Source organism: Camelus ferus, chromosome 15, assembly GCF_009834535.1.
Source record: "Camelus ferus isolate YT-003-E chromosome 15, BCGSAC_Cfer_1.0, whole genome shotgun sequence".
In the NCBI taxonomy this organism is placed as follows: Eukaryota; Metazoa; Chordata; class Mammalia; order Artiodactyla; family Camelidae; genus Camelus; species Camelus ferus.
Window position 1 is genome coordinate 20333154 of NC_045710.1, and position 22201 is coordinate 20355354.

The 22201-nt window shown below is 49.6% G+C and overlaps 1 protein-coding gene across 1 annotated transcript in view; it reads right to left on the minus strand.

Annotated features, from left to right (window-relative positions):
• The window catches only part of ALK (ALK receptor tyrosine kinase), a 678293-nt gene that overhangs the window by 81282 nt on the left and 574810 nt on the right, over positions 1 to 22201 (minus strand). Inside the window, 2 exon segments of the mRNA XM_032497290.1 lie at positions 8014 to 8142; positions 8312 to 8406. Of these exon segments, the coding sequence (XP_032353181.1) occupies positions 8014 to 8142; positions 8312 to 8406 (224 nt within the window).

The window sequence follows — 22201 nt, forward strand, 5'->3', positions numbered from 1 at the left end:
GTTTATGGTAATTTGTAACTGAGCAAAAGATATCTATCCATACCCCCAAAAGCCCACCCCGGAAGCCAGTGCTTTCTCTGACCTCATCTTTTATGTAAACACCCTGCATGGAGGGCACTGGCTGGGCTGAGCTCTTCCCTGGGCCCTCTCCCTCCTGTTTGACTCAGTGATGGCTAAGGCAATTCCACCTCTGGTTCCTTTTCCTCTTGGCAATGGAGGGGGAAGCCAGGGAGGAACCCCTCTTGGGATCTAGAGTTAGCATTTCAGCCCTTCTCCTCTGAGCTCTTTTGTCCAGCTCTGGGCCCAGAAAAACTGGAAAAATATCCCTCTTTCCAGGATCACTGAAGCTTTGCTACAAAAGGCAAAGAGCTGAGTAGGCTCCAAGGGGATGCAGTTGCTCTGCCGGCAGAACTAGCAAGCTTGGGAGAAGGACGATAATTAAAGGCGGACTTCCCAAATAGCAAGTGCTTAATGCACCTGCACTGATGGAGGGGCCTTTGTGTTCTGCTGGTCCTGGAGTTAAACGATCCTAATCAAAGTGTGCTGAGACCAGAGTTCTGGGACCATTTATTGTCTCCCACTTACGTAAACTTTCACTGAAACAAATGGGACAAAACAACATGTTTCCTTTAGCCAGCCAGGAGAGAGAAAGGAAGTGGGTCCTCTCTGCTGCTAGGCATGGTGTGAAGGCATTTTGTCTGAAGCTTTGCCTTAATGTCAACCACCACATGGTGTTAGACTGGAGGTTTGTGAGGCGTGTCTGAGTCCGTCAGAGTTGGGTGCTGCTGCACTCATTCTCCAGAGGGGCCCAGGGTCGGGCAGCTCTGAAGTAACACTGTTGATTCCTGGCTTTCTCAAAGGACACTGGACTCCTTTTAGAAAGGAGGATCAGTTCAGCATAATTTACAATGCACCAGTCTTGGATGGAGACCTCACCATCCAAGGCAGAATAAAGTCAGAGCTGGAGAGTAGGGGGATCTGTCCTAATTCCAAATGTGATCAGAACTGGACACTGGAAAGGGACCCAGAACCTCCCTTGTGCTGGGCTAGTGGTGGCGTCATGTCGGCCTTCTGTGGAAAGAGAAGGTGGATGTAGCCAATCTGGATGTGGCAAGAGCTTCTCCCTAACTGTGGTCAGCAGCTGGCTGGTATTTGGGGTTGTTCCTAATGGGCATGGGGTTAGAGTGGGAAGACTTTGGGGTGAGCTGGCTTGAGAGGGAACCCTGGCTCTGCAGCTGACTGGTGGGGCAGGTCACACAACATTTCTGATTCTGTCTCCTCAGATCTAAAATGGGGAAAATAATGATAGCTCACGTAGCTCACTTTGTGTCAAGCACCGCTCTAAGCCTCTGACACGCATTCACTCGTGTGATCTGTTCATCAAACCTATGAGATGGAAACCCTAAGACTATAAGCGCCATTTTTTGGACGTGGGGAAACAAAGCCATGCCAAGGAGGAGTGGCTTAATGTAAGTGGCAGAGCTGACCGGTGATGTCTATCCTGGGGCACCCGGGGGGGAGAGTCTGTAAGGATCATGTAAGAGGCACTGAGCGTGCGTAGTAGCTGTAGACGGTGTACAGAGGAAAGCAGGCAGTCTGCAAATGGTGAACATTCACCCACGAGCTCTGCTGCTTGCGAGCACTATGCCAGGGTGCAGGGCTTCCTATCCAGCTTTCAGTTCCCCCTGTCACCATCACCAGGTCCCTGCGGAAGTGCTTTCTCTTCCTCGGCCACCGAGCAGGCCCTGGGCCTCGGTGTCGGCCACCTCCTGGGGATGCCGACTGGCTCTCCAGCGTGCAAAGCCTGTTGCACCAGAGGGACTTGTTAACGTGAGTAATGCGGATCATGAATCACGAATTAGTTCCACGCCACCTCTCTTCCTGGAGCACAGCTGCGCTAGCTCCTGGGGAAGGGAGCCGCGCCCAAATGAAGAGTGACATCCTAACTGGGAGGGTGCCAAGCCTGCCACAGTGACTGGTGGCCCACGAGCCTTGTTAAGGCTGGTGCCTCATGCGTCATCACTATACGCTGGCTATAAATAGGTGATAATCTAAAATTAGTGAGGAAAAGAGAACATGTAGCACATGGTTAAACAGCAGGCCAGCTGAGCAGCGAAGTGGCCAGAGCTGGAATGGGTTTAAGAGCTGCCTGCCCAGCTCTTAAAGAGGTGCTCCCCCAGACGAACGGGGGGTTCTGGGAAAGGCTACATAAGCGGGAAGTGTCAGAAGTGCCTTTCACGTGCGCCCACGATGGCTGGGGCGCTGGAGACACGCTGGTTAGCCACAGCTACCAGCTTTCTTACACGCGCAGGGGTATGCTGTGTGCCTGGTGCACTATTTTGAATATTACTGAAGATGGAGATGTGCTCTGTTTAAGCAAAAACTGACATTATAAACAGGGTTTTTCAGAGAAGAGAAATTCCTCTAGATGACCCCCAACAGTGGGATTCTTTAAAGGTTTCTTTATCACAGCTTTGCCCTTTGGAATATGATCTGGCTTAGAAAACTTGATTCTTCATGTGATTTTAGAGAAACTTATTCTTTAGCCTTTTACACAGGGTGTATAACTTAGGGCAAGTTACTCTGCCTCTGTGGGCCTCAAGTTCCTCGTCTGTAACAGGGGGATAATACTCTAGTACAAGTGAGGGAACTCATACGAAACAGCCAGCATGGTTCCCAGCGCACGGCGATGCTCGGTGACTAGTGGTTATTACTGCTGTGTAAGGAGGAGACGCATGATACGAGGCCTTTGCTGTCTGAGACCTCAAAGCTCAAAAGATGCTACATGGTCGGAACCGCCTCCACTCTGTCCCAAGGACCACACCCCTTTGGATGGAGGAGGTCGGGCTGCAGTCTGGGGTTCTTAAACTCTGTTTCAAACCAGGCTTTCCTTGTGAGTTTGTTAAAAAGGCAGGTTTTGACCTCTCACTCCTAGATATTAAGATTCCACAGGTCTGCGGGGCCCAGGAATCTGCATTTTAACCAGCAGCACCTGTGGGTCCTCCCTCCCCCAGCCGAGTCACAAGAAGCAGATGACATGAGGACACACTTGGAGAAAATCTAGGTGGCATCTAGGTCCCCGCCAGCTGATCTGCTCACTGCTGCATTCATGCAGCCCCAGATTCTGTCACTGGTTATTTCTGGGGAAAGCTGTTAACGGTGCCATGAACCCAGGAGTCTACTCTGAGTTCCCCATGGAGCGTGGGCCTCCTATCCTTACTTGTTCCCTGTCCTCCCAATGCCTTTGGGGCCTTCTGCCTTCAAAACTGGCACACAGTAAAGAGGCATGGCTAAAGGGGAACCCCAGCTTCCTCTCTGCCCTCAGCCTGGCATGGGGCTGTCTGCAGTGCTGACAGGTGGTAAGGAGACAGGAGTTTCTGGAACTGGACTAGGATACACTTAAGTCTTTAGGATCTGGGTGACCCTTCACTATCAGGGTGTGCTGCTGCAGGGAGCTTGACTGGGCCTGCAGGGCCTGTTTCTGATGGAAACAAAGACCGCCAGCGAATGAGATGATAGGTTCTGAGTGAGGGGAATTGGGCCCTGCGAATCCTGCCTTCCAATAATGCTGTCATCCCCAGAAGGGTGTACTTGGAACATAATGGCTCCAGCTACAAATTCTATTAACTCTAATAGTTGTTCTGTGGTGAATGGATAATGCATTTAGCAGAAATAGACCCAATCAATTTATGTGAAACACATAAAACTTTCTCATTGGAATTGGCATCTGGTCTTGAATCATAGGAGCATGTGTGGAAATGGGCAGTCTGTCCCCCTCACTTCTGGGCGCATTAGCAGTGCCATGGGTTAGTTAGAGAGATGGGCCCAGGAGAGCGCTGGCTCCCTTCAGCCCTTAGAACCATGGCGCTAGGAATGGATGGGGAGAGACCTGGAGGCTGTCTACTTCAAACCTTGACCTTTAAAAGTAGCAGTTTTCTGGCCTTTGTCGGTGTTTGAGTTAGCCCCTCTCATACGAGCTCTGTTACTGTGGGTTTGCTGACATGCCCCAGACATCAGAGGAGGTCACAGAAGGCTGGGCAGAGGCGGGAGCCTCCCCAGGAACAAAGCTTGCAGGCCAGCCAGGGCTGTGCACAGGGGTTCTGACTCCTGGTCCAATGCTCTTCTCCACCCATTTGTAATTGTCCACTCCCCGACCCCAACCTTTGGCAAGAGACATATATTTAGAAAACAGTAAACCAATTGTCACCAACCAACCCCGAGGCAAGACTGTGGCTTGATGCCAGGGCTTTGCAAGTTACAGATACCTGTGGGTTGAGCTAATTCCCTCCTGCCCTCCTACACAATGTGTGAGCCTACAGGAGAAAGGAAGAGGGGTAAGAACGCTGAGGGCAGAGTCATTTGGCTCTGTGGGTCCTACCTGCCCTCACCTGGGCTTTTAGAGAGAGAGAGGTGGCAGAGGCCACATGCAGCTCTTCCTTGCTAATATTACTGCCCATTAGAGAGAGAGAGAGAGAGGGAGAAACTCTGCAGCCCGGTGATTGCATTATCCCAACCATTTGGTTAGTGTAATTGTATGTGCAAAACTGACAAATGTAATTTCCCCAGCCTTAATACTTGCCCCATTTTCTCTCCGTTTCTTCATCTGATTAGCTGAAGTGACTGAGGCTTCCGAGAATGCTCCGTGAAGCACCTGGACTGCTATTCCCTGCCTGGATGCTCCCGCGGCCCAGCTCTGCCTCGTGGGCTGGGGGTGGGGAAACCCCCAGACCCAGAGTGTCAGGCCCTCGTCAGAGGGGAGGGCTGGCTTGGGGGATGTGAGGAGTGTTTAGAAATGTGGAAGCTTGGTGAGTGATGGTTTTCAGAAGACCTCACGTGGCCTTTGCATTGCTAGGAGCTGCTCTAATGTCTGCCAGGAGAGATGAAATGCCACAAGCCACCTTTGTTCCAGCCCAGTAGAAACTGACAGCACTGAACTTTGGGGAGAAAATCTTATTATCCAGCCTCCCCCATCCTTTGTCGGGATGGCTGGGAGCTGGTCTGCTTACTGATCACGCATGGGCTCTGGTCTGGGATGCTCTCCCAGCTCTTCCCCGTTGATAGCACTGATCTCTGATAGGAGAATTGGATACTCGAAGAAGCTCAATTGGCTGAGGAATGTACTTCGAGGCCCATCCTGGCCCCGTTCCCCCACCAGCTGTGGGACACTTAAGTTCTTCCACATCATCTCCCTGATCCCTGTAGTGCCAGTAACAGCCGCCAGCTCTGGGCCAGAGTTCCAGAGTGAGGACTAGAGGAGGACACGTGAGGATGTGAGACAGCCCAGCCCTGGTCAGACTTGCTTACCGATTGTTCCTTCTATTCCTTTCCCTCTGGCCCCAGTGCACCCTTCCTCTCCAGGGGGCCCTCCCACGTAGCAGCTCTGAGTTGGGTTAAGCTTCACGATACAGGCCATGAGGTTCACAGGCTGCCCTCTTCCTGTGGGCCAGAAGCTCCAGAACAGTGGGTACCGGTTCCCCTAGTCGCTGCTGTAGCTGCGCAGTCCCAGGCATGTGGGAGGTGCCAGGCAAGGGTAAGCCAGGTGATTTTTTCTGAATGGGTGTAGCCCTGACCTTGACCTCTCCATGAGCCTGCCTGGACCCCTCCTCCGCAGGGCACTTCTCTCCCTGCAGGCACCTGGCTCTCTTAATTGGCTAATCTTTTGTCTCCTTATGCTCTCCTCTTCTAGACTGAATTCTCTGAGCTCCTGACCTGAGCCAGGACCGCCTGCAGAGGAACTTGTGCAAGAACTGTGGGGGTCTGGATTAAAGCCAAGAGGGTGAGCCTCAGGCTGGACCCAGGGTGAGGCCTGTTCTCCCTGACCAGGAGGCTGAGTCCTGGCCAAGTGACGCTTCAGGGGGCTCGGTCGACTTCATCCTGTGGGTGGTGGGGAAAGGAGGCCCTGCTCCCTCTCTCCCCATTAATCCTCCCGAATCTGCTCTGCGAGGAGTCTGCAGCAAGGTGGGGCTAACAGGTCCGTCAGAAGGAGGGATGCCTCCTGCTGCAGGAACACAGCAGGGGAGGGGTGTTGGGAGCCCACCTCTGCTTATCCCTCACCTCAGCTGCTCCCCGATGCGGCACTGGGCTCCTGGGAAAGCACTGGCTCTATTTGGGTCTCCCAAGCCTTCCCAAAGAGCCTAGTAAGGCTGCTTGGGGATGTATTTGCCTCAATGTCCTCTACCTTTTGAGTTGGGGTCACTCTGGAAGGGGGTCTGCAGACAAAACACTGACCCACAGCCACTTGCTGTCACCCCTGTTTCAAGGCTGGGGTCATGCAGCAAAGGAAGCGTGGGTTTCAGCCACTGTCATCTCCAGCCTCTCAGGCAACCACTTGCTTCTGATTTTATTCAGAGGTGGTGGGGGAGCATCGCCGCTTTTGAGCCACTGTGAGATTTCATTAGTCCGAGTGGCCACTGGGCAGATCCTTACTGATCAGTCTTTTAGGGGCAGTGGGAGTTATATGGCAATAAACCAGAGTCAGGCAGGGCAGATGACTGCCTCCTAAATGTTGGCTGCAGGGGAGCCGCTGCTGACATCTTAGGATTGAGCTCAAGCATCAATCACTCACCGGTCGATCAATACATGTTTCTGGAGTCCCTGCTATGTAATCAGTGCTGGCAGGTGAGACGGGGCAGGGCTTGCCACATGTTTGCTTGGCAAGACCTGCATTAATCACAGGGAGGCAGTGGTGGACCAACGGCTGGGCAGTGATGGAGGTAAGTCACGGGGCAGGGGGTGGAGAGTGGTGCTGGCAGAAGGCTGCCTCCCACCCATTAGGCGTTTTTGTGAACCACGAGGCAGAGTGCGAAACAGAGATGACGGTTTAGGAGGCCAGGTTCCCTTTTGGGTGGAAAAATGAGGTTCTAGTTCAAGGTGAAGGGAGGAAAGGGGAGAGATGATTAGAAAAGCAACCAAATTCTTTCCTCTGGTTTGGGAGCTGGATGAGATCAGGTAGGACTTGGAAGGGATGAGAGTTAGTCCTGGGACAGCTTTTTAGGGGAGGGAAAAAGGATTTCTTCAAAGACAAAGCAAAGCTAATATTTACTTAATAAGTTGAAGGTCAGTGAATTCAGTGCAATGGTATAGCCTCTACTTTTGTTTTGGTACTTTGCACTAAACAAAGATTTCATATTATAAGGAGAAATGAGAGATTTACCATTTAGCTATTGTTGTTTTAATACAGAACTATCTTTTAGAGGAAAAAGAGTGTGAGTGGACCGTGTGCTGTACACCTGCTTCTCCGGTGACTCACGTAGGAAGAAGCCTTGCATCCTCAGGCACCAGCATCACTTGGGGGAACCCCTGGGCCTGCTGGTGTCGGGCCTGGTGGCCTTCATCAGCTTCTCTGGGGCTCACAGATCTAATAACCGCTGATGGACCTCATACTGGGTTTGGAGACTGATTCCAAGAGATTTTCTTCTGGCACATAGAGTAGCTGAGAAGTCACACCCATGGTTTAGGGTTAGAAGCTGAAGAGGCCTGTGTTTGGAGCAGCAAGGGCTCCCATGAGAAGCCTCTCAGCCTGGGAGATGCGGAACCGAACAGCTTTGGAGGGGAGCCAAGCTTTGAGGAAATGCATCGAACCTGAAGTCTTTAGGGTTTTATACATGATGAGCTAGCCTGCCTGTGTGCAACAGATAACTTGGCCTTGGGCCCAACCCTCTTAATGAGGAGAAGAAATCGATAGAAGGTTTGCTTTGTGCAGTAACTGGGGAGCAGTCAAAGAAAGGAGGAGACCGGCTTTGTCCTCGCGTTTGTGTTGGGGCCTGGGTATTCCCCAGGCACGAGAGACAGCTGCTCCTTTGCACAGCTTCCAGAAGCTCCATTTGCCCAGCAGTAAGACAACCAAACAGCTCCCTCTTGAGGCCCAACAGCCAGGGTATAGGTGACATTCTTTCTAAAGGTCAGCTATTTTATTCTTTAAACACAGCTCCTCACCCCAATCACAGCACATATCTTCCTTCTACCTGGGCAACCAAAAATTACTTTGCTCAAATTTAGAAGTTGAACCCTTACCTGTGGGGTCAAAGATGGGGGTCTCTCTCGGTGTATTTTCCCAGGGCTTTGGCTCCTTGTTTGGGTTTCTCTCAAACAGATTTCTTGATTTGGGTGCTGTATTCTGTGGCAACTTGTCCTCCCCACTGACTAGAACGAGAAGACCCCACAGGCTGAGTTAAGTGAGGCTCAGTTTACAGCAGAGAGATGAGCTTCCCCCAGGGAGGGTGGACGAGACCACTGGGCTTGGGTTAAGGAGGGGCAGTGAGGCCCGGGGTAGTCTGGGGTGGGGACAGGTGCCAGGGACAGGGGCACTCACTGGTGAGGTAGCAGTCCAGGCTGATGGAGACATTGTCGAAAGCCACGGTGGCTCTGGATCCTGGTCCCCACCACGCGACAATCTGCAGCCAGAACCTGTACGTGTGTCAAGAGGAGTGTGTATGAGGAACAATGTGGGAGGGTCAGGTCTTAGGATTCAGCATCCAGCACGATCCAGATGTGTGCTGATGACCTGGCCTGTGACTGTCATTTTTATCAGCCTCACCTCGTCACAGAGAACTGGCAAGAGTGGTGAAGTGAACATCTCCCCCACTGCTGCACAGAGCACCTCCCTTCTCCGTAGGTTTAGTAGAATAGGGAGCCTGGGACCTGAGAGCAGCCCCCCTGATACTCTGAGGAGACTCCTGTGCTCCCTGGAGTCTGGGTGTGCATGGTGTGCAGACGGGCAAGGCTTCACAGTTGAGGGTGCTGAGGTCTTATTAAAATACTGAGATGCTTCTGTGCCAGCTGATAAAGAGCCTCTGCCTGGCGTGTCCTCTGCTTGTTGGTTGCCTCAGGCAGCCTGGCTCTGTCCCTGGAGTCCCCTGAATTTTTTTATTATCTAGCAACTGAGAGGTTAAACCTCAAAGTGTGGGTCTGAAGGATCCCGAGTTTTGTTCAGTATCTGTTGTGACTGGGGTTGGTCTGTGCAGTGCCCGACTGATTGTTAACTAGCAAATGATTTGACTATGATCCTTGGGGGTGTCTGTAAGCAACACAGAGTGGGCCATAAATGTTAACAGTGAATCCATGAGATATTGTTTCTTTCCATCTCTTTCAAAGCCTTGGAGGGTCAGGTCCTGGGACTGTGGCTAGGGAAGGCTTTAGAGTGGGATAAACAGAGAATACCTTTGGTTCATTTGTTTCCTAGGAAGTCATCCTCCTGGAACGCTATCAGTCAACCAGCCCTGTCCTGCAGTGAAGTGAGTTTCCTGAGAACTGAAAAAATCTCTCTCACCTTTCAGAAAGTCAATCCAGAATGACCTGCCAAAGACTGTGCAGTCTCTGGGTGGATGTTAAAATATCAAGAGAGGAAACGCGTGCCCGTCCACACACGGCACAGATAAACCACGCGTGAGACGGCCAACAATGGAATGCTACTCTCTGATGAAAAAGAACGGGCTCCTTTGAGGGCTATAAAATGGATGGATCTCAAAAACATCATGCTAAGTTAAAGAAGCCAGGCAATAATTAAAACCTCATGAGTCCATTCACTTACATTATCCCATTTATATGAAATGTATAGAATAGGCAAATCGATAGAGACTGAAAGCAGATTAGAGGTTGCCTAGGACTGGAAATGGGAACAGCATTGACAGTAAACCAGCACAAGAAAGATCTAGGGTGATGAAGATACTCTGAAATTGGATCGTGGTGCTCTTGGCACAACTCTGTATGTTTGCTAAAAGTCACTGATGTGTACTCTTAAAACAGGTGAATTTATGCTTTGTAAATCATAGTTTGAAAAAGCTGGCAGAAAAAGGAGAGAGGGAACTAAGACAACAGAGTTGGCAGCATGGGGGAGCAAAAGCAGAAAACAGGAGGGTTGGCAGGTGTGCGAGACTGACAGGGTGGAGAAGGCAGGGCGGAGAGGGCCATGGAAACACAGGGAATGGAACGATAGCAGAGGGAGGAAAGGCACATGGGAGAGAAACAAGGAGAAAATGTTCGCTAACACTGTGCAGCGAGGACAGCAAAGCTTTACGGTCAGCGAGTGAACTGCCACAGGGGCTGGAAGCCCGCGAGCAGGTGACCTCAGATCAACACGCAGAAGGGCTAGACACCGGTGTGGTTACTCCTGGCCTGCGAAGAATCCCTGCCTCCTGCGGTGGAAAGACTTGAAATTAAACGTCAACTTTTATCTAAATAGGAGGTTAATGACTGGCTATTCTTAACTGAATTACTTGGTAAATCCATCTATGCCTTCACTTGTCTCGTGAAATCTGGTCAACCACAAATAATCCTTCTTGTTTGAAAGTCACAATTAGAGGGTCCACATATGGCTCAATTTTAAAGGGAAATACCTGGGTCTGCTGTACTCATGGCCAACCCCATGGTGCCCTCAGGCCACATTCCCCATGATGGGGTCTACATGCCCTGCCTTAGGCTAGACCAGCAAGGAGGGCTGGTCGTTGGCTGGGTATGGAAGGAAGAGTGCCCAGTGGAGAATCCCCAAATCCTGTTCTGGGACACTTGAGCACGTTGGGTGACGGTGCATGGGGGAAGCGTAGCACAAGAACCCATCCGACTTGTCCGGCCAGATCTTGGCACCTATCGTGAGTGTGTGAGTGTGTGTGTGTGAGTGTGTATGTGTGTGTGTGCATGTGAGAGTGTGTGTGAGTGTGAGGAGGTAAAGATGGTGAGAGGCCCATATGTCTTGCACACCTGCACTGGGTTTCCTCCACGAGTCTTGGCAAGGTCACAGCTATGGTTTCCCTGGATCTCTACAGAGGACGTGGTCCACAGGTGACTCCCAACTGGAGCCTGTGTAACCTCAGACACAGCCAGGGCTAGGGTTTCCAGGTGGCAAACCAGTGCCCTAATATTGCTTGTTCTCTTTACAGCAGTTGCCAGGGTTAGGGAGATTTGCAGCAAGAAAACAGGCACTTGGCGCTACTTGGAGGGGGTGCTGAGAAAGAATCATGTACCCTGGTGGAGCATCAGGGAGGCAGAGTGCACAGCATTGGGTAGGGGGCCCTCTGCCTATCTTTCCAGTTCTCCACTCCGGGTCATCATCTCCTAGTCCGTCCTCTACAGGCCAAGGGCCCAGGCCAGGCACTGACCTCAAAGCTGAGCGACATCCTGGGAGTACCCCCTGGGGAGGCCTGGCATGCCTGAGTGAGCACACTACATGTGTCTGGCTGTTGAGCATGGGGAGGGAGCTGAAATCCCTGTTTTCCCCTGAACAAGCCCTTCCCCTAAATGCACGTCTCCCCTCCCCTCTCTGCTCTCCCTGCCCCCCCCCGCCCCCCCGCCGCCTTCCTCCTTTATTACTCAGAGATTAGAGCTGCAAGGTCTCAGCCAGCCACTGGGCCCCTTAGTATGGATGGCATGATGCAAGCTGGAGCTGGAATGGTTTCTAAATAGAAGAGTTTTTAAAGTGCTCTGCGAGGCAATGGCAGTGGCAGCTGCTATTGAAGAGAGTTTGACTGACACTGGGAATTGCACACATTTTGAGTCAGGAACACTCATAAGAATCAGGGAAGACTCAATCAGATGTCAAATCAGATGTAAACATGCGACGCTGCCTCTGTCCATCCAGGAGGCCACACTGCCAATCCTTCCCCAAATGCTCCAGACTCTGGAGGCTGCAGGGAAGGGACAGGTGGGACAAAGGTGGGCCATGCAGGGAAGTGGGGAGGGCAGGGTGAAGCAGAGACAGTCTGGGAATGCAGTCTGGGGATGGTGGATGATGGGGCAGGGAGCGGACAACACAATCAATCTAGGAGCTGCTTTTCTGTGCGGGTACCAGCCAAGAGACCAGGTGGCCACAGGGCCACCCAGATTCAGGCTTCTTTACTTTGGATGGTACCTGGTTGTGTGTCTTTGCCTGAACCTCAGGTGAAGAGTTTGCTCCTGGCTCTGCTTGCCCTCTCCTCACTGGAGGTGGGTGAGACTTCATCATGGCTCTGAGTCCGGATCCAACTACTCTTTGCTGTTGAGTCCTCTAAAAGTACAGATACCAAGCCACTGTCCAGAGTCAGCCACGGCCTCAGGTCTTGGGTTTTAGCACATACCAGGCAGACCACTCTGGATCTGAGGGCAAGTTCTAACACACATACCAGATGGACTGCTCTGTGTCTGAGAGAAAGCATTACTACCAGGATCGCGGGGGCCTGGTGGTTTGAGCGAGCACACAGATTACTCCATGGCCCCTGCTCAAAGCCTTAGCTCTGTGTGGGGAAGGAAGCCTTGTTCTCCTGCTCTGCGGCAGCCTGGTAGGAGGAGGAGGGAAGAGCCCACTCGCCGGGGCTCGTCCAGCTCCCTTGCTTAGCTGTGCCATTTCAGAGCACAACAGCTGAGCGCCCCTCTGTCCAGCCCCCAGCAGCGGGGGTTTCACTCCCTGCCCCTCCCCAGTTCACACCTGCTCAGCTCTTTCTGTTTCTCTAAAAAAGACATCTTTGATTGCACGGGTGGTTGTTACTTTTTCCCTTTTTTCTAGCCAGTGGGGTTTGGAGCTTGTTAGAACAGACTTGGCTGGAGATCTTGGTTGGAGCCTGGTTTTGCATAAAGAATGCACCCCTGACTCCGTCTTGCTCAGCTTTACAGAGAGGTCTGTTGAAAGCCTGCCCAGGGGGATTCTGGGAGGTGGCCACTGGGGCAGTGGGCCAGGTTTAGAGGGGCAGCCTTGGAATTGGGGGCCTCCTAGTCTCATGGGGCAAATCTCTGCCTGGGAGACGCTGATGCAGGTCACGCACAGCTCAGAAAATGCACAATCTCATTCAGGCAGCAGACTGGTAATGGCCAGTGAATATAATGCCTTATTTGCCGCCCTGCCAGCCTCAGGGACTGACGAACCTAATTAAGTTCACTTAATGACTTTAAGTAGCTGACAGAAAGGTGTGTGTCTGAATGTGGACTGAGGGAATAGGAATGCTCTGGAGAGAAAGAAGAAACGGGTAAAAGGCATTCAGTGGATGGGCACCACGTCTTGGATTCCTCTGACCATTTAGTGGGCTCGGAAGGAGGGAGTGTTCCACTTCCCTTTTTGCAGCTGGGGCCTGTCTGGGCTCTGGCTGCTTAGGATAGGGCTGGCAGACACCGCTGAGGAAAGAAAGCTTTCTCCAATTTCTCACTGTGCAAAAGTCTTCTAAAAGGGCCTGTCACAAAGCTCGGGCTGCCGTGTGCATTTCTATTAGAACAATGCATGTGATGACAAAGCCCTGCTGCAACCATCCTCCCCTCCGTGTAACTGACTGCCGTTTCCGGTGGAAGGGGGGGGCTGATGGCCTGCTCTGGGTGCCCAGGACCAGTGTGGCAGGGCTGGGCACGTGCGCCCTGATGCTAAGAGTCTTTGGCTCTGGCACAGTAAAGTGGGGGTGGGCGGGACGGTCAAGGCCAGACTCATCAGTTGGGAGCACCCGCACCTCCCCACAGTCCCACTTGCAGAAACAACTGACCGTCTCCTAACTTAGTGTCTCTGGGCATAATGACCAGGAACAATAAGGGGAAGTCAAAACAGTGGTTCCAGGGCTGCCAAAGGCCATAGAGATCTTTCCCGGTGAACCTGGCTTCCATGAGGGAGCCCTTTGGTGTGGAATAGGGGAGAAAATGGATTTTCAGTCCGGCCGAGCAGGCAAGTCACTCAGACTCTTCAACACTCTCAGTGCCAGGCTTCCAGACACAGGCTGTCTCTGCTCACTGTGGAAACTGACACTTAGGATCTGACTCCCACACTTGCTCCAGCAAGCCAGCCGTTGGACAGTCTTGCTGCCACATGATGTTCCAGCAGACTGCAGAGCAGGGAGGAGCCCTTCTCTAGCAAGTTCCCATTTTGCTCTTGCATCCTCTCATTCTGTGTTCGGAATACTGAGCTCTCCCTGAGCCCCAGGCTCTCGTGGGGGAAGGTGAAAGGTGGAGCCTGCTTCCTGAAGCCCTGGCCCACAGGCTTGAGTGTATCAAGTGCCCCAAGGGAGCTGAAGTAATGCAGCTTCCCCAGGGAGAGGGGGAGAGAGAAAGGGAGAGAGGGAGAGAGACACAGAGAGAGAGGCAGACAGAGAGAGAGATAGATGGTTTCTTGGGCTGTGTGTCCCCTCCCAAGTTAGTGAGATCTGGTCATCTCCAGGAGCCAGCACACAAAGAAAGAAGGGCAAGGACCCCTGGGGAGCATCATCTGACTCTGCGGATCACATACGGAGACCAGAGGGAAGATGGGAGCTTGGGCCTCTTGCTCCTCAGATCACTTTTTTGGCCAGCCCTTGCAGAACCATCCAAATTCTTTAATCTCGTTTAGTGTCTTACATCCTCCATACTATTGGTGGAGTACAACCAGCCCCTTGGAGCAAGTGGGGGCTTGGAGGGCTGTCCAGAGCTACAAAGCACCTATGCCCACACGTCTCAGACAGCATGGGACACTCGCCCCACTTTCCTCAGGATACAATGACATTTCCAACACCAGCCCCATCTGCTACCATCTGCGGCTGTGCTGACCTGAGGCTTGGAGGGCTCAGATGGTGCCAGGGATGGCACTGCTCCCCAAGGAGCGAAGACCCAGGAAAAGGATGGGGTGGGTTCCCTTCTCTCTGACACAAATATCTAGAATAGGATGAATTAGTAGCTTTCTCTGTTTGGTGGAGGCAGAGTTTTGAAAGGTAGAGTGGAATGAAGAATGGGCTGTGTACTTGGTGGGACCCTGGGCAAGTCAATGAAACTTGTTATGTGCTATCCTGGTTTTTAAAAACCTATGTAATGTGAATATTTTCATAGTGGGAGCCTTTTTTTGGTATGGGAGATTCTAGTTCATTGTTCCTGTTTTATATTTTTTTAATTAGAAATCTATACTTCCTCAGACAGTGTTATAAATTACATATCTCCTCCTCTGCCTTTAAGCAAAGATTATTTGAGCATCTACTATGAGTCAGGCACTGTGTCTGTCACTGGGAGTGTAGCGATGTGTAAGACACGGACCTTGAACTTGAGGAATATGTACAGACTTGTAATTCATACTGCTCACTGACCAGGAGATTTTAAAAGTCCCTATTGGTTCTGCCCCCATAGGGCTAGACTGTACACAACCTGAGAAAACATCGAATATGGGTAGTGAGAAAAGAATTCAAGAAAGACTTTGAAGAACTGAATGCCTCAGAGAATGGTAGAGCTACAGACAGAAGAATCACTCAGGAGAGGGGCGTGGGGTTGGAGGCCATGTTGAAGGGTGGGTGGGAAGCCAATCGGGTAACTAGGGACCCAGCTGCTTTGCTTCTAATACCAGCAGCCCAGGTACTCCTAAATTCCAGACTTTGTGCCTGGAGAGAGAGAAGAGGCTGAGAACACATTTTCAGAGGCACTGAGAGTTGTGAAAAATATATGCATCTCTTGACTTGTAAACTGAGCTGTGGATATTACCAAGACAATCTTGAGCAGATCTGAACATCCCGTTATCCTAAAGGGGTTCGCTTATTGTTGTTTTGAGCGACTACTTCTTAAACCAGGCTCACATGCTGGATCTGTCTCACTGCTTCGCACTCCTGATTGTGGAAACTTAGCAATCAAAAGCAACAACTTGTTACAAACGTCACAGTAAATCAGTGTTAGAAATAGGATTTAAAGCTCAGAATTGCTAATCTACTCCTTGCTCCAATGAGCTGGGATGTTTTCTGAGCAAGAAACAAGGCCAGATCCTTCCAGAGTTATGAATGTTTGATTTGTACATATCAATGCCTGGTTGTACATTGCACTGCTGAGCCACCAGCTGCTCTCTCCCTCTCTTCTCGGAGGACTGACCCAAGCCTGTCCTGGGCCGATGGCGCCATTTGTTAGGCAGCAGCAGAACGGGCCTCTTCTCCTCCAGCTCCTCTTCCTCCTCTCTGAGCTCCACTCTGGGGCTTAGATCATTTCACATTTGGCCTCTGACGAGAGCCTCCAATAGTCCCCATGCTCTGGTTTCCATCCTCCAGTCCATGTCTGTGCTCAAAGGCTCTCTACTACCCATATCCCAGTGTCCAAAATACTTGACCTAATATCCATACTCACCCTCTCCAAGGACCCTGCTCAGGATTCTCTGACTAGCCTACTTGGCTATTCTTGAACCCACATAAAACATTCCCGTCTCTAAGCCTCTGCTCATTTTGATGGTCTTCTCTGGAATGCCCTTGTCCCTTTCCCATTTCCTTAAGATCTAAATTTTTCTCGAGGTTCAGCTTATAATAAGCCCATTTTCTCCATGACAGTTCCCCTGACACATGAAGGTCACTGCGCCATCTGAACACTGGCCACACTCTGTCAGACCCAGCACAACACTCCGGGTGTTGCTGTTTGCCTCTCAACGTGTATGCTCTGTGTCCCCCACAGCATGCAGTCCTGTGACGCAGTAAGAGGCTGAGTCATACACTCTGTTCCATCCTCTGCACTCGATGGGGGCTTAATATGTGTTGCTGACAATGTGATAGCCAATGACACTTCTCTAGTCACTTGATCCCCTGTCTTGCCCACAAGACACCTGGATCTGACATTTTATGCCAGTGACTTACACATGTGGTTGATCATCAAATCATTTAGGAAACTTAAAGGGATTTTTTTTTATTCTTGGGCCTAGAATGCGATCTACTGAATCAGAATCTCTGTGTATGGGGCCTAGGACTCTGCTTTAAAACAAGTTTCCCAGGTGATCATAATGTTCAGTCAAGTTTGTGAACGATTGTCCTTTCCTATCCTGCTAGTTTAAAGCCTTTTCAAAATACTTATTCCAGTTTATTTGTTGAATTGTTTTGTTTAGTTTTTAGAAAAGAAAAATTTAGAGAAATTCTGAGGTGTTTTATGCCAGAAAGCGAGGTCTTGCTACATCATTAAATTCTGGGAATGAAGCAGTCATGCCTTAGAATAGATCCTGAAATCAATTTCAGCCTTGAATTATGAAGTTCTTGGAGAAGACTGATCAAGGCTCAGAGGAGCTAAATAAGGACTCAGTATTCTCAAGTAATACTCTGATAGATGCCCGGAGATGGGGGCTGTATTCCTTGGCCTATTCCATGATACAACATATACATACATATTTTTTTCATCAAACCTACTTCCCTTTTTCCTGGACACACAGCTGACTGCATTCCCCAGCATCCACTGCAGTTTGTTATCGCTAGGTGACTGAGTGGTAGCCAGTGGAAAGTGAGCAGAAGGGATGATTCATAAAAACCTCCCTATGTGAGTCCCTCATGCTCTTTCCCCATTGGATGTCTGAATGCAAAGGATTTCAAAACTGGAGAAAAGGGTGGCTCCACAAGGAGAAGGAGCCTGGATCTCAAATGATGGGATGGCACATTCATTCTGGACTTCACATGAGTAACCAACTGGCACGTTCATTCCGGATTTCACATGAGCAAGAAATACATTTCTTTCTTGTATAGCCCTGAGGGTTGGAGGTTTAATGTTACTCTGGGTAGTATTACCCCATGTAGCATAAGCCTAGTCACTCAGGTGTGTTAAATTCACCTGACATAGTCAGGTTGACAGCTAACCTACTCCTGGGGGTGGGGTGACGGGTAAAGTTAGCTCTTGGCTGGCTGCGGGCCTCTGAGCACAGCTCCCCTCACAGGTAGAGGCTCACCCCCGCACACCACTCCAGGACTAGGGACCTGCCTAGGGGAGGCGAAATGGATTTTAAGGGTGTGGTCTAGCGGTTGGGATACTAGTTCCTGCCTCCCTCTGGGAAGGTAAGGACAGTAAGGCCAAGACGCTTGTGAAATGCCTTGAGCTCGATGGGTTTGGTCAGTGCAATTCACACTGCTTGGCCTAACACTGCCAGGAGCCCTCTACCTTCTCTCAGTTCAGAGAACTGACTCAGCCTGCTGTTGACAAGCATGGTGAGGCCCTCAGCCCCTGGGCCTTCGGGAGGGGACACAGGTGCTGCCATAGCTGGTTAGGGGCAGGGAGCACCTGTTGTTTTCTTTACTCCCTGTGAGGAGGCACTGGAAGGGCTGGGTTTTGCCTGCAAATATGGACTGGGGGCAGCCAGACTCACATCGGGGGTGTAGGCACCACCCCAGAAGAGCAGAGCCTTGAGATCTTCCCCTCCCCTCTGCCCTCACTTCTGGTTTTGGAGCCTGTGGAGCTGCTACTGAGTGAGTCCCTGTTAGGAATGAATGAACAAATGCAAGTCTGCCCCAGGCAACACTCATCACTCTCTGCTTCTGCTGGCGTGGGTTTATCTGGCAGAGGGAGAACCCCAGACTGGCTACTAGAGGGGTGCTGGTTTGGAAGTGAGGAGCCCAAAAGTTGTGGCTTTACTGGGGGTCACACAGTTCTTGCTTTCTGAGCCTCCCCATCCCTGGTCCTTTCTGCCCTCTGATGCAACAGGCTTGCTTTCCTGTCAGCCTCCCCTAATAGACAACATTCCAAAGGGCTGGGCTGTACTGTTGTCTAGCTGTGCCCATCACCTGGCATTCTTACTGGGTAGGCAGTAAGTGTTGGCTGGATAAATAAATACATAATACCTGGATGACTTTGGAGGTTAGTACTGTTTCACATTGGAGCAGAGTGCTCTCTGGTGAAGTGGAAGGAGAGGGAGCAAGGGCTCAAAGGAGGAGCCTCTCTGTTTAACTGCCTGTAGGTCCTTGATTTAACCCCTCTATGCCTTTGCCCTGTGAGCTGAAAATGGGGGGTGACATCTGACGAAGCTACTCAGGGGTGTGGGACATGGTGGGCACCTCACGCTGTGAAAGAGTAAAGTACTGGGAAAGGAGGTCATAGCTGCTGTGGGTGCAGGGACCACGGGGTAGGGCATCAAAGGGAGATTTAGCAGCTGCCGTGGCAGTCAGAGCAGCCTGCCCAGCAGAGGGGCAGCAGGCAGGGTTTGTGGGGTGTGACATTCACTCCTCTCATAGGTGTCCTCCTCACTGGGGAAGGAGTGGGAAGGCAAAGCAGTTACAAATGGAATTTCTGGACAAGGTGGGGCAGGCAGAGGTGAAGAACACATGCAGGGCCTGACCCTCTGCCGACTTCTCCTGGGGACTGGTTGGCCCAAATTTTCTGTCAGTTCTTATGGAAGGGAACTTTATTCTCTATTAAAGGTGATTCATTAAATGTATAACTAAATGTATTTATTTGTATGCTTTTGTTAGACGTGATACATTAATACATTTGCAAATAAAAGATGTCAATCAGAGCGTACGCTCTAGTTTTGGAGTAGAGATAGTCAAAGGCATTTCAAGTCACTGGAGTGCCGACTTGAAAAGGCATATGGGGGTGCACAACAGCCTGGATGGAAAAGGGGAGAATTTCCCTGTGTGGGTGATGCTGCCCGGCTGGAGGTGTGAGAAGGAAGGCAGGCCAGGTGGGGCTGGGTGGGGAGAGGTCTTTAGCAGGACTTGGTAGTGGGGAATTAGGATGATGGATTTCAGTGGGTGGATGAAGCAAAGGAAACCAACTTGAAATGAATGAGATGTGACCTAAAAAAAACTCCCAAAGCAAGATATTTTGTTAATTATTATGGCTACCATTTACCAAGTTTTCTACTACATGCCAAGCACAATGCAAGCATTTCTTCACATGTGCACATAGGAAGCAGAGTAGCCTCAGGATGAAGAGGAAATTATTGTGCCTCTTTAGACCTTAGATTCCTCTTATAAAAAGGGGGATTAATTATAGTATCTACCCCATGGAACAGTTTTAAGGATGAAACGAGTTAATGCACTGTAAGTACTTATTACAGTGACTACCACACAGTGAATACTCAACAAACGCTAGCTCTAATCATCACCATTTATAACTACCATGGCTCTGCAAGGAAGCTGTGATTCAACTTACACAAATCTGAACACAACTTTTTCAGGGGTGTGTATAGACCTGCAGATGAAGGTTCATTGGAAATCTCTGGATTTCCACTCTGGATTTTCATTCACTGAGTACTTCTCTATTCAGGTAAGAATAAATAATGAAAATGTCCTTTTAATGCCCTTCTCACCACAGAAGATGCCACACAAAGAGAGAGTATTGTGTATATAAAACAAGGATTCTGTGGATGAGAAACAAGAATGGAAGAGGGAGAAATCTTGGCTCTGTGGAGTTTCTGGTTGAAGCACATGAAACCATAACTCTCAGTCTAACTGATCCCATTTGAAAGATGCATTTGTGAAACACACTACTTGTCATTAGGACCAAGGATGCAAAGGGAACAGAAATGTAAATATCTCCAGAGGGAACACTGTTTCTTGTTAGACTGTGTATATGTATATATAATGACTAGTTAGGCTCAGGGATGGATCCTACACACGTGACGAGTTACGTACTTTCTATTTGGCTATATGACTGTAGTGATTTGTGAGGCACGATCTGATCCAGGGTGTTTCCAAATCTACCTTGTAATGAGTTGAACTTACCACCCACTTCTGCTTTGTAAGCATGTTAAAGCTTAGGATGGTGTGGGAGCATTGTGTTTAATTTATTAGGATATACAATTATAAAGAGGAAAACTAGGGGTATGCCCCTGCAAGAGACTGAGAGAGTAAGAGAAAAGAACTTGCCTTTCTTCCATTTTGAGAAAAGGTAGAATTAATTCCCGCAGAAAGAGTGGCAATTGAGTGGTGGGGGGTGGGGGAGCTGATGATATGGGAAGAGAACAGAGAAAACTAGTTATATGAGGTAGATGTAAAGGAATGACATAACTTTTAAGCACACATCAAGCCATTATTTGAACTGGTGCTGTCCTTCAAAATTACCTTGAGGGCACATATTTGTATTCCAAGGATGTTGCCACTGCTCAAAACGTCTTGGGCACTGCTCTTGGAGAGTTTTCTTGCTATTTCTAGTATGGTTGTAAAGTTAATATCATTTCATAATGATGACAGACTATGGCATTATTTCTATCACTTTGCCTGCTGTAAATGGACAGAAGAAATATCCTTCCATGGATCAATGCCTCCCTGTCAGCAGCTTTTGCACACCTATGGCATAGTCTCTGAGTCTTTGCAGAAGGACTACTGTGTGGTGGGAGCAATCTGAATACAGCTCTTTACTCTCAAGTGCCCAGTTCTGGCTCTTCCTACTCACGTGGACCAGGGCACACAATTAAGATCAAAGTCTTTCTTACAAAGTGATTCTGACAGGACAGTGCCCAGAGACAAAGAAAGCACAGGTACCAGTGAAATCTCTAAAGAGAATTCCTTGTCATAAGAGTAACAAATGCTGTTTGGGTTTATCTGATGGGACACAGGTATTGCTTTGATATACAGAACACTTTGTAGTAGTATTTCTTATAATGTTTTTATCTGTTTTTTAGATGCAGGCTGAACAGAGGAGGAATGTTAGATGAATTCCAACAAGTGAAATTCTCAGTTAATTCAGCTGGAATTTGAAAATATATGCAATTTCCCTTAATGCCTCATTCTGTCAACATGCATTTTATTGGGCATACTAGTTAGGAATGTTACTAGGTGATCAGGAAACTGATACATAAGACAGACCTGATCCATGCCTTGTTGATGTGTATATTCAGATTTTTAAAAAACAGATAGCAAAGAGTGATAAGTTATTATAGGGGTGTTTCAAGAGTCATAATGATATATTGTAGGTATACTATATAGTCTGGGGGTCTGAGGAGGCTTCTTTAAAAAATTAAGGAAGAGTGGTCAGGGAGACGGAAGTTAGAGGAAGAACATGCAGGTAGAGAGAATGTCAAGAGCAAAAGCCTGGATTTAAGAACTTAGCACAGTGAAATTGAGTTGAAAGTTCAGTGAGGTTACCAGGTAGAGTAACAGAAGAATGTATAAAAAGGGGCTGGTGAGGTTATGATTGGAAGATCACATGTGGGTCTAAATGAAGGTCTTTTTAAAGATTAAAAGGCACTCTAAAAACCATGGAAACCATGGATGGATTTTTTAAATGGGATATGATTAGATATACATTTCAAAAAATTTGTTCCAGCCTCCCTGTGTAGACTGGATTGGGTGGGGATAAAAAATGGAGACAAGAAGACAAGACAGGAGGTCACCGCCATTTCTAGGCAGAGGCTAGTTTCATGTAATGCCCCGGGGTTATGACCGGTGTCAAAGCAGTGGAGTTCTTTAGGGTTAATCTATAAGCCCTAATAAAGTTGCTTTTAAAAACTCTGTAGTGTGGAGGCCGGGGAACTTGGGAGCAGAGGTGATTTGGGATGCACAGGGAATGGCGTTCCTGCCCTTTCAAGGACCCTGGTTGGGAGCTGTCCAAGAGGCAGGTGCTGAATAGCTGAAAACAGGACGTG